Source organism: Cebidichthys violaceus, unplaced genomic scaffold, assembly GCF_023349555.1.
Source record: "Cebidichthys violaceus isolate CVI_PGR_0920_01 unplaced genomic scaffold, fCebVio1.0.p SCAF_15, whole genome shotgun sequence".
In the NCBI taxonomy this organism is placed as follows: domain Eukaryota; kingdom Metazoa; phylum Chordata; class Actinopteri; order Perciformes; family Stichaeidae; genus Cebidichthys; species Cebidichthys violaceus.
In genome coordinates this window covers 11,630,032-11,642,469 of record NW_027176318.1, presented here as the reverse complement: position 1 = coordinate 11,642,469, position 12,438 = coordinate 11,630,032, and the positions used below count along the sequence as shown (strand labels likewise).

General features: G+C 43.4%; 2 protein-coding genes across 3 annotated transcripts; both read right to left on the bottom strand.

Annotated features, from left to right (window-relative positions):
• Positions 1–698: 698 nt before the first annotated feature.
• LOC137871648 (uncharacterized) lies at positions 699–3,242 on the bottom strand. Its single transcript, XM_068709520.1, has 2 exons — positions 3,183–3,242; positions 699–2,701 (listed from the first exon to the last, which is right to left on the bottom strand). The coding sequence occupies exon 2, from the start codon at positions 2,697–2,699 to the stop codon at positions 1,002–1,004; it is 1,698 nt and encodes a 565-aa protein (XP_068565621.1). The 5' UTR covers positions 2,700–2,701; positions 3,183–3,242; the 3' UTR covers positions 699–1,001.
• A 1,197-nt stretch (positions 3,243–4,439) lies between these two features.
• Positions 4,440–12,259, bottom strand: garem (GRB2 associated, regulator of MAPK1). Of its 2 annotated transcripts, none has more exons than XM_068710066.1 (6): positions 11,888–12,259; positions 10,631–10,771; positions 10,217–10,347; positions 8,600–9,799; positions 7,749–7,903; positions 4,440–7,507 (listed from the first exon to the last, which is right to left on the bottom strand). In XM_068710066.1, exons 1-6 carry the CDS (start codon positions 12,006–12,008, stop codon positions 6,664–6,666), a joined length of 2,592 nt encoding a protein of 863 aa, XP_068566167.1. In that variant the 5' UTR covers positions 12,009–12,259; the 3' UTR covers positions 4,440–6,663. The 2 variants fall into 2 exon arrangements, with proteins under 2 accessions (XP_068566167.1, XP_068566168.1); XM_068710067.1 differs by having other exon boundaries at positions 4,440–7,504.
• Positions 12,260–12,438: the final 179 nt, after the last annotated feature.

The window sequence follows — 12,438 nt, the reverse complement described above, 5'->3', positions numbered from 1 at the left end:
TTCATATGAAACGTGCAGACTTGTTATTTGACTTAAAAATTACAAACATCAGTTTGAAGCCACACTAGCAGCTCAAGGTGTGGTAGCGTCAGTCCATCACTTTGGCCCGTAGACACATTCATGGTCCTCAGAGGATAGATCTGAATGGCTTCAGTGATGGTCTGACTTTTCCTTTAGCGGTTCTGGTTCTGACGTCTCCATTTGTAGAATAATATCTCTATACTTGGCGGATGGATTGCCGTGAAATTTGGAACCGATATATATTTTAATTAGAGAATGATGTGTAATAACTTTGGTCATCCTCTAACATTTCATTCATTTGTACGATTTGTCCCACTTTGACTTAACATCAGCCTCAGCTGTTCTTTGTGTTTAGCTCTGTTTGCACATGCTAGCATGAAGACATGCTAGACATGCTACACTATGGTGAGCATGAAGTGTGAACTGTGATAGCTTCATTGGGAAGCTGTTGTGCATGCAGGCGCCCAGACAGACCAGTGGGGGTCACTATCCTAGAAACAATAATATGAGCGGTGTGTACATGTACAGTATGTCACTGAGACGTATCCAGTCCCATTGATTCAAATCATTCTTTCTTCATTGTAGCAAATACTTGAACCTTTTATCTTTAAAGCATTTATTTTAAAGAAGCAGAGACAGCAGTTACTTTGAAAGAACATTTTATTAGCGTAGCAACTTATGCCTCAAAGGTCGAGGCTGGACAATATTTTCATGAACAATAGGTGATGTCACACAAAAGTGTACACTTTCTATTACATTGTAGAAGTGAATAATCAAAAGGGTTTACACGTGTCAATAGCACACATGTGCATTTAGCTCTAAACCTTTATCATTGTTAACTGTTAGCATGGTTAGCGTGGTGATCATACATCAGCATGTTAACGTTCAGTCATTGAAGAAATGCTGCATTTAGCTCAAAGCATGTGCAGTGTTAGCATGGCTGTAGACTAAGTTGTGGTGTTTTAGGGAGACAGAAAACATTAGTGAGATTTAGTGGTTGCATCTTTGCACAGAGAACCACACAACGACCTGATGTTATGTCCTTGTGCAGGGCGCTCTGGGGTCCTGCGGTAAGCAGGAAGTATGAAGGCCTTCTGTAGAGGTCTACGACTAGAACACTTGGATCTACGATTAGCAGGAGGCACTGATTTGCTTTTGCGAAATTGTTCTGGGGTTTGGGTTCTGCGCTTTGGTTCTTGCTGGAGGAGTCTCTTATAACTCTCTAAGCTCATGTCACAGCGCTCACCAAAGTATGGGTACCGGCACTCACACATTGCTATGAACGTTTCTGGCACAACAACACACTTGCCATTTTCCCCACAGTTTACATTGGAGCAGAGATGCTCTTTGCCCCTCAGCTCTTCGTCACTCTTAATAAAGACCATGTACTTCGAGAGAACCCCACATTTCCCCATAAAGAGAAAGGGGAGAGATGAACTTTCTGGAAAGTCGTAATCATCTGGTGCTTCCACATCATTGGTGGAAGCGTGATTTTTCAATTTATAGCCATGCACTGCTGTGAATGTCTGAAACAAGGGTTTTCCAAAAATGGTCTCCTGACATTTCTCTAGTTTCTTTACTACATTTAAACAGCATTTAGCCTCCTCCGGTAAACACTTCTTAACAGCTCTTTTAACAGCAGCAGCCTTGGTGTGATGCCCTTTCACCTGTTTGGCTGCAGCCACTGTCACTGTTCCTCTCTGTACCTCAGTAAACCCTGAAAAAGTATGCAAGTTTAGGAATGGTAGGTCACGCTTTGAGTATTTGGTTGTAAATGCAACAACCATCCAGTCATACCGGTCATATGTTTTGACCAAAAACTCCCTGACACTGTCTTCTATTTCTCTATGTTTTTTGGTGTCATCAATGCGCTCAAAAATGTCCCTCTCTATGTACGCAGAGCTGTGAGATAAGCATCTCTGGTGTGATTTTATCAAAGCTGAGGCAGATTGGGACGCGATCTGTACGGCGGTGTTAACGCTGGCGTGAGTGTTTGTGCCTTTGAATTCGTAGTACTTTTCATTGAGTACGTTGCCTTTACACATAAGTTTATTCAAATATAAAAACTGTTCTTTGACATCTTTTTCATGACATCTTAATCTAGCTGCCAGCACGTCTCCGAGGTTCTGTGTTATAGATGCTGGTTTAGCGGTCAAGAATTGGTGCAGGACTAAGGTGCTGTCGACATACTGGCTGTAGAATGTGAAAAAAAGATTTTTGAGTGCCTCGTTTTCTGTGTTAGTGCTTTTAGGATAACTACGCTCTAGCTCTGTGTATTTAATCCAGGCTCTCTCTATGTTGTTCACTGTAACTTGGTAGGCACCGGCTGCCCAGGCATCCCATTTCATTTCTGCACGAAAGTCATCAATCTTAAAATCAAGACCTTTAATTTCAGAGCTGATAGCTTCCAGTGCCTCTGATTCTGGCTTTAGCAGTAGCAGGTTTTTCGAAATTCCAGCAAGGTATGGCCCAGCTTTTGGTATGTAGCCAATATTTTCAGCAACTAACCCTGCAATCACCCAACGATTTTTCTTAAGGAAGGAATAAATTGGATGTTCATGATTTTCGTGCTTCAGTTGTCCCTCCTCAGAAGTCCCCATCGAAGTGCCTCCCGGAGCGCTTAAGACTGAAAGGCAGGAGGACATGAACAGCAGGAGCAGCAGGCCTGGAGTCGACATGACTGACAACACACACAACATCACAGTTACTCACTTTACACTCACAGTAGAGCAGTTTACCAAACACATCCAGGTGAAGAAAGGCTGGTTTGTTACCACAGTGTGTGGTGGATACTTGTTATGTGTTGTGCAATCATTCGCTGGATGTTCCGTTGGTAGAGCTACCATAAATGGGAATATGTTCATTTGGTATCTTATTGCACCATAATCCTATATAGATATAAACTGCAATGAAATGTACAGTAATGGAGGGTGGGAATCTGGGAACAAATGCACCGCTCACTGATAGTTTGGTTTATTCATTGTCTTTCTCCAACCCCCAAAAAAGTTGCCCATAGTTACATTACATTACAGTCATCTAGCAGATGCTTTCATCCAAAGCAACTTACAATAAGTGCATTCAACATAAGTATTCAAGAAAACTACTAGTCACCAGAAGTCATAAGTGCATCTCCATTAAATCTATCAACTGAGACAGCAGACCTGGAGGCAGACCTGGAGAGCTGACCTGCCCGTGGAGGCTCAGGAGGCTGGTGGGCTGGTCCGGCGTCCGGCCCTTGAACTGGTCAGAGAGCAGAGTTCAGCTGAATTGAGTCTTGGAGAACGTTTCATATCTGGAGGCTTTATAAAAAGCCGACTCGGCCCACCTACTTGATAGTGGACTTTTCATCCATATTTGGCCTCACAGAGTTGGAGGGGTGGCTTCACCTTGTAGAGTGGAGACTAAAGACCCAGAGCATCCTGGTTGGTTGGTTACAGTAAGGGGGTTAGACTAAAGTGTGTCTGGGTTACAATCTAATAAACACCTGCTTTATGAGCTACAGGACATCGAATCATGTCAGGGTAACCGACAGAAGACATGCCCTCACAATGACAGATTATGTATAATAACAATAAAAACGATTGCAGGTCAACGTTGATCAAAACGTCTTATGGTTCAGTTCAGCAGCTGAATGTTCAGACTAAAGTTAGGTTCGGGCTTCGACACTTAAACTAAAACTGAGCTGCAAAATAACATTTGTATTCACTTTTTATTTATTGTTGGTGGTAGTTTTTGTTTTTTTTTAAATCTACATTTTCCTCCATTTGTTTGTGTCCAAGTGATATGACCTTGATTATAAAGTATTAAATGATACTTGTGTCCTCAGAGATGATATTCAAACATCTAATCACTGGAACACATACTGGCTTTTTAAAATAATAATTATAAATATATATTGAGGCATAAAAAGCAGAAGTGCAGTTCCCTTTGAACTGAGATGTTAACCTGTGATGTAAGGCAAGAAACGGACCACAAGGTCTCACTGAAGCAGAACTGATGAAACACTTACTGGTTCCCAAAATGCTTCAGATTGGATCTGCAAACCTCTACTGAGGACTTCTGCAATTTGCTGACTGGTTTTGTAATATTTCAGGGTCATTTGGAATGCAACTATATTAAATCAATGAATCTACAGAGTACACATATACACCTAATAACTAAACTAGTGGGGCAGTACTAACCATATTCGACCACCTGCCACCGAGTGCCCGAAGACCTCATGTTCATCTCTGATCTGTGCGTCTTGCTACATTGAAACATGTTCGGGTTAATCATTTCCATCACCTGTTGTATCATGTTGCTGAACTACAGACCTCTTGTGACATTGTTGTGCAACTTATTCAATGTGAAAACTTGACCTTATTCCTGATTTCACATGAACAGCCCTGAACTGCTACAAGAAAAGATAAAACACAAACACCAGTTAATCCGTTTTTAATACCATCAAAAAGAAACAAAAGTTAACTGAAAGATGTCCACAAGTCAAGATTTCAATAACGCGATCAGACCCAGTGTCACAGTCACACAGATGCTGATTGTTAACGCGGGTTGACAGACGTCACCGGTGTTGACGGTGAAGTCATGTCGTTGTGCGTTCACAGTTCAGATCTCAGAGGTATCCATGTAGAGTCACTGAATTAAAGATTCCTTTGGCATGCACTCTTTTCTATTTGTGGTCATTTCAACGTGCAGAACGCTTCTCTATCACTCGGAGTTGTTCTTCCTCGTGGTCTCTTTGGATCGCCACGTCTGCTGCAGAGGACATATCAGCGTATCACAGCATGAAAGACGTGGACACTGGGCCGATATGTAAAGTGACCTGAGCACGTCTTATTAACATTAGAACTGTCTCTGTAGTGTGACCGAGGCTCCTCTCACCTCCTGACCATTCATGGATTTATTAACACAATGTTAAACAAAAATAGAGATTTGAACATGAGCTGTTTTTCTTAATAACAATCATTTCAACATTAGTAATAACTTTCTTAAAAAAAAAAGAAAGAAAAAAAAAAAATCACATTAAATTTGCATTTACATAAACAATATATCAAGTAGAATATGTAACAACACACTGCAGGAAGTGTCAGGGGAAGAAATGAACAGCTGCTGCTGCTGAGGCGCCTTCATACATCAGACACACCAACAGTCTGAAAATAACTATCTGCATATTCTGCATTATGTTAAATACTGCATAAATAAATCAACTCTGATTTAAGGCTACAGACAAAAGGTTTGGTACCAATAGAAACCAATGTTTCATTTAGGCTGCTCATGTTCAGCTTCAGCCTCTCAGGGCATGGGAACACATGCTCCACATGCTCCACATGTTCATGTCGAGACGTCTATTCTCAACGAGACTGAAGGAAAACGTCACGACGAAGAGAAACATGATGTATTTTAAGGTCTATGGGTTAAGGCGCAGACAAGCTAACATGTAATAGTTTCTAGCACTAGAGCACACTTACAATACAACGAGACCAAAGAGAAGTACCATTAGTGTTGAAAAAGCGTGTAGTGCATTCACTCTTTTCTTTCATAGTTTATATTTAATGACCTTAACTGCAATTAATAAGGCTGAAATCCACCAAAGTGCATGATGCATAATTTGTATTTTGTGTAGGACGTCATCGCATCTGTTATTTCCATGTACGTTTTAGAGGAAGGATATCATTTTGTATAGAATGACATGTTGTTTGTCAGTCTTCTTCTGCAATAGATAATCTCTAAAAAGTATTTTTTTTTAGCAGAGGTGTTTAAATTCAAAGCAATTAGCAATATAGTTGAATACAACTTTAAATGAAGAAAGTATTAATAAGAGCTTGCATGAGGAGAGTTCATAGATGGGACATGTTGTTGCACATGAATGATCATAATCATTTGATTTGACTCATAGTTCAGTAAAGTAGAATATCACACCAAGAATGCAGACGTGATTAGGGGTTAGGGTCAACTTTGTCTCCTAAAACTAGACAGGAAGCCAACACCACCTGAGACCAGATCCATGCACAGACTCACGTACTTCTTAGTACCTGTTAGCAGAGGGCGGGTCGTATTAAATCCACTGTTCTGGATGTTTAGAAGTGCACTTAAACACAATCCTCCGTCACATCCCTGACCTCGTAAAAACACCTCATAACTATAGAACTGCAAGTTTGGAAAGCGAGCTTTTTTTGGCGGTTACCAAATTCAGCCAAATGTCCAATTTACTATCACCTACAAAATGTTTTTGAATATGGTAAATAAGCGACATGTACCATCGTCCTCTGTGCTCTTTTATAAACCCTTGATTGATTCACAGCTTGTGATATTCCACTTTAAGGACAGAGCGGTACAACGTCCTCATTGATCTCTCATCACGTCGGTGTCTTCTTCTACATCTGTTGGCTTGAATTAGGATTCATGTGACGACATGTCCACTAGTAGGCTGTGGGCAAAAGTAGCCGACGCGGAAATGTCTCCATGAAAGTGCCAAATGGTTTCATCAGTTAGCAAAGAGCAGTCACAGACTTTAAGTCTTTCCCCGCAATAAAGTAACAAAGACATAAATTCATATCATACAAAAAGAACCTCTTTGTGTGCATAGCATATATACTGAAGGCATGACTCTGCTTTGTGACAGAGCGTAGTGTCGTACACTGTTCGTTATATCTTGGGCCTCCACCCGTTAATGAACTGCATGAGTTTCTTTACCTGCAGTTTGCTTAGCTTGAAGTCCTCTGACAGAATCTCCTCGGTGAGCTGCAGGAGTAGATTCCCGTCAATCTTCTCGGACACGAAAAGAGAAACGACGTCCTCCGGCAGGCCGATGAACCTCAGAGATCTGGACACCTCCTCAATACAAAGGCCAGCCAGACTGGCCGGGGGCTGCCACTGCGCGGTGGGGGGGGAGGATGGACAGATGGGGGTTAACGAGTCGTTTGTGGTCTGCTCATGGTGAGCGAGTGAGCAGTCGGAGGTTTCCCGCTCGCTGTCACAGACGGAGTCCGACGGTAAATCCGCGCTCTTCTGCGCGGCGTTCGCCTTTGGTGTCCTCGGCGGTAGGATGGGGCAGGAGAGGCTCTGCTTGGTGTTAGACTCTTCTATGGGCTTGTCTCTGTACATCTCTGAGTTGAAACTTGAAGATTTGGAGCAGAACTGATTCAGAGAAGCCGTCTGCGACCCGGAGTTCTTCCTGCCGCGTGCGTGCTCTCGGCCGTCAAAGTCCACCAGGCTGGTTGTGCAGGTTTTCGGGGCGCTCGGGGATCTTTTTCTGGGGTAACTGTAGTAACTTCGACAGCTGGCCGGTTGAAATTCCTCCATGCTGTGCGACTGTCCTCCACTGAAATTATTCGGCCACGACAACCTGGAGGACATCCCGTCTGAAGGCAGGCTGCTGCTGGGCAAGGCAGCATTTGGCTCAGTGCTGTGGGATTTAACCCAGGTACAGGGGTAGCACACCCGGCTCGGCTCATGAGGGTCGGCCGCCTCTTGCTCGGATGCTCCACTACTGATGGAAAAGTAGAAAATTAATGTGTGGTATAAGAGCAAGGAGACCTCATCATGTATTTAACATTTCAGTCTGTTACCGACTGACTGGAGTAAAGAAAGAAGTGTGTTATAACAGCTAAATATACAACATCATTACTCAGATCTAGATGGATTTCAGAAATAAAAATAACATCACAACATTGTTCTCTAGCACTATGAAATGTGCTTTTTTTAAATGTTTAAACGTTGATAATTCTCACATGTTGTGGAGACCAGAGGAATAATAGGAGAGGGTCGGACTTGGAGACCGAGTCTCCTGCTGCCGTGGTTTAGACGGGATGGGCACAGACGGCATCTGTTTCAAACTTCGTGGAGGAATTGGCGGAGCGTTCAAAAGACGGCATTCTTCCTTCACCTGGAGAGGAAAGGAACTTTCAAACTGACGACAAATTCAACTCATTCATTCATTTCTGTAGAGCTGAAAGGGGTCAGACACCGCTTTGAATTACAATCCTTAAAATAGCATGAAATCAAACCCTGTGTTTTACTATTCATGGTCTGCAGTTGATCTGCAATTGCCATTCATGTATTTACATTGAGTAATTCTGGAGTTTTCATTGGTAGTGGCAGAGATTAGATCAGATTGCCTTCCTAAGCACGAGACATCTAAAGGGAACGACGTCTCCGTGAAATCCAGAGCACTCTAACCTCGTTGGCAGCAGCCTCACAGTCCCTCTTTAGAACTCTCTCAGCGCTGTGTTGAGTCACAAACTGAACATCCTACTGCTTCATGAGAAAAGCTTTCAACGGGGTCACTTTTATTGTGAAGCAGCCACAGGAAACAATGCATCCGTCACCACAATCAATGCTACACGGCAACCTGGCAACATGGCACACATGGCAACCTTTTATCAGAAATCATGAAATCATTATTACATTTTGAATGACTTCTTTCTAACAATGTGAGTTTGTGTAGCTGCACCGTAATCTAATACAGCAGCTGTCTCAGTTGCATTTCTGACAAAGACGCTACTGTTAAACTGCACTTGCCGTTCCCACAGTAACTCTGGGAGTCACAGAATCAACTTTAAGTCTGGTAGATTATACTCACAGCTTCAGACTTAGGTGGAACTGGTGGTGGAGTAAGAGACGCATCTAAACCAGGTGTTGCACCAAGAGGACAGGTCACCGGGTATGACAGGGCTGCTGCTGTAGCGGTACAGCAGCCGTTGTTGACGCCTCGAGTTCCTTCGCTGACAGAAGGTTTTGGGATCTGACCTCTCAGGTGATCCAACCACAGCTCCTCATAGGGAACGTCCGACTTGTTGAGGGCTGGCTGCTGGCTTGTGCTGTCCATCAGTTCGGGGAAAAAGTGTTCATTTTCTCCCGAGTCTGAAGGGATGCTGTCAGAGGGAAGAAGGGCCCAGTCTCCACATAGCGTCATGCAGCCCTGCAAATTGACCTCGCTGTTGCCGTGCAAGTTGCTGCCGTACACGCACACAGAGAGTCGGTGGAAGGACTGGGTGAGCTCCTCCCGGGCGTAAGTCAGAGAGCTGGGAATCTGCATGTGGTTGGGACAACCGTTGGAGCTGCCGCTGCTTCCGCTGCAACTGCCGTTGCCACTGCTTTTCTTCGGGCTCTTCCCATCGTCGTTCCAGTCGGTCCGCACATCCCGGACGGCGCGAGAATAGTCGTCTATGTCAAACTGCTCCTGGCAGAAGGAGAACCAGCGATGCACCATAGTTTCTAGCCACAACTCTCCTTGCAGCAGTTCTTCTGGGATAATAAATCTAGGCATGGCCATATGAAAGGGAAAATGGATGGGGATAATTTTGTTGCTTCGCAGGACGCAGCACACGACCACCGTCTTCGTCTGAATGTTGACCAGCTTGTAGCGGTGTCCCTCCCGGATGAGGTGGAGGTCATGCTGGTTGCGGGGTGGACTGCTGGGTACTGTGACATTGACGGGGAGACGGGTTTTCTCCACGATGTTCCTGATGATGTGCTCGCCGTCCTGCATCTGGAGCTCCAGCGGACTGCAGGTGCTGAACCTGCCTTTGCACTGGAAAGGCAGGCTGATGCTCTCGTTGGTGCGATGGTTCATGCAGATCAAGCAGGGCATCTTGCTTCGACCGATCTTGCTGATGGAGTTCAGCTTCCCAATCTTCTTAAAAATTGTGTTGAACCTCGATTTTTCTTTGGAGGTCTTGGCGTATAGGATCTCAGCCTGGCCCATTAATGTCAGTTCATCACCGGTGCTGAGTGTTATGTTATACACTTCAGTGTCTTCATTGCATTCTCCTGAAGCCATCTGTGAAAAGACAACACATGGCGTAAGTACTGAAGAACTGAACGAGAGCATGTTTCAAGTAACATCCCGTCAGTAGACATTAGGTTATATTAGGTTATACAAGCAATTTATAAATAATGGCTTTGTTTCCCTTAATATTACTTATTAGTGTGGTCGTATCAAGAAACATCAAAGTAGACATTGACCACAACAAAGATCATGTAATAAACCTTTATGAATATTAATGGTGTCCTAACTTAAATCTACTTTGTGGAGCTAAATTTACGGGAAAAAAGTATATCTAGTCTTTAATGGAGCTCTTAGTTTATCAAATGAGTCTGAAGTCAGATATATAACATGGTATAAATATACAAATGTTACTTAGCGCTACAGAATCCAGGAGCAACCCTAATAATCCCGATAACACGTTTGACGTACCTTAACATTGAAAGTGATTTCTTCCATGACGTAGACCCTCTCAGGGAACGCTTTGGCCACCTCCTCCACGCTGTTGAAGTACTGCACAGGTTCCTTGACATCTCGGTCCTGCTCCAGGAGCTTAAACTGACCTGAAGCAGGAAAAGAGGTCTCAATGCAACGGACGGGGTCGAGCATAGATTGTGCAAGAATCAATAAAAAGAATGTCACATTGTTCCTATGATGATACACCAAAACTCCTCTCAACATGTCTTCTGTGTTATCTAGCGCTGCAGCACAGAGATCACAGATTTGACTCATTATTAGAGGAACACCATGCTGTCAGTGTAAGCACCTTTTGTTTTAATATATACAAAGAGACATCATGAGAAGATAATGTCACGAGCATTGAGCGTCCATGCAGCTGTAGCTCACCTTCATAGTGTACTGGGATCTCTATTTTGGGCCCAATGACATAGTGTCCCTCCTCCAGACTGTGAGCAGTAATAGTCGTCCACTGACGGCAGGAATGAATCAAGAGGTAGTCGCTGTCTCTGAGCCCGTCAACCAGCTGGCCTGGAGGAACGAAAAACAACAAGCAGAACACAGATTTCACCTTTCAAAGAAATATTGTAACACCGCACGGTACAGTGGAGAAAACATCAAACTGTACATCACTAAATGTAACCGTCAGTAACGTCTGATGTACTCACTGCAAAATCAAAATCTGAACTCATAAAACATAACCGTCATGTAACACGTTCCGTCATTACACCTGCAAACAGTAACATGTTAAAATATAAAGTATGATGACTCAGACACTGATGTCACTGTGTTTCAGCACTTATGAATGAATCGGCCTGATTAATGTGGGTCACAGCAGCAAGATCACTCTTTTACCATCCATGGTTGACACAAACTTTAATGAGTATCCCAAACAATGAAGTCAGTATCCTGAGAAATGATTACTCCCTCAGGCTGCTCCTCTGGATTACTCAGCACACTGAAGTCCTCTACAGACGATGACAAACGCCTCAATCCACACCTCTAGAAACAAGCACTCCAATTTAAGAAGCACAATACACCACCACCATAGAGATCAAATACATGTTGATGGTCTCATAATAGCTTCACTTCATAGTACATAACACAACACACATGTTTGTGTTATTACACAACTGATGGAGAGGTAAATTCCCTGATCTGTAGGGTCGTTCTACCTTCATGTGAGTTCACTGCATCATCTGGTTTTGCCTAAATGAGTCTTTCATTGAACCAGGACACACTGCACATGCGCCTTTACAGTACAATGATATGCACATATCAACAGTCTTCTGTTCCCTCAGTGTGTTGTCCCTGACTAGAAATACTATTACAGCAGCAGTTGGTTGTATTGTGACTGACATGGCTACAGAGAGAAAGCAGCGAGCCAACACTCACTAACTCACCAAACGTGAATATTTGGTGAGATTTCCACGACAGATACAAGGGTTCAGATACAGTGACGCAACCGCAATCGTTAACCAACGTTAACGTGACACTTTTGCTGGGAAGTAATACGACACGCTGACAAAATCAGCCTCTGAAAAAGTTGGTTGAGTTTAGCTTTAACGCACGTTAGTTTACCTTAGCTGCTAACTAGCGACTAGCAGCTAGCAAAAGAAAGCTTAGTAGTGACAGCGGGTTACTAACCGTTATCCAGCTTGGCAATTTGAGGCAACCTATAAGCGCTGACCAGTTGATCTAATGGCAGAGACGTCGTGCTCCACGTAACATCTTTTAATTTGTTGTACAACATTGTTCCAAGGTCCATGTTGCTAGCTTACATTAGCCAACTGTGGAGCTAGCTAGCAATGTGTAAACACGGTCACAAAGGGCTACACGAAGCTAACCCACTGAAGAGTAGATCGACTCGCCATCTACAGCTCAATGTCTGGCGCGTTTCTTATAAATCGTCGCATATTCCTCTTTGCATTGGCCTACGTATCATTGAGGTCCGTCGTCTCATTATGTTGCAGAGACATGTTTGTTTAGCTCGCAACGACTGCATCACGGCAACTGGTGTCAAGCTAGACCGACGAATAACGGAAATACGTTTTTATTCTTTTAAAAATAAAAGCACCGTTTACATTTGGGACACGCGAGAGAGTGAACACGGGCAACAACACTCAACACGTCCCGTCCTTTCTCAGCGGAATTGTTTAATTGCTTTCACGAGCGATGTATTTTTAAGTTCTTTCCCA

Bases quoted from the DNA above. Each gene is read 5' to 3' on its own strand.
- garem (XM_068710066.1), bottom strand. From the start codon at position 12,008: ATGGACCTTGGAACAATGTTGTACAACAAATTAAAAGATGTTACGTGG. The intron at 10,348-10,630 runs GTGAGCTACAGC...TTCCTGCTTCAG, and splicing joins GATCCCAGTACACTATGAAG to GTCAGTTTAAGCTCCTGGAG. The intron at 7,508-7,748 runs GTGAGAATTATC...CTTTTCCATCAG, and splicing joins TCCTCTGGTCTCCACAACAT to TAGTGGAGCATCCGAGCAAG.
- LOC137871648 (XM_068709520.1), bottom strand. From the start codon at position 2,699: ATGTCGACTCCAGGCCTGCTGCTCCTGCTGTTCATGTCCTCCTGCCTT.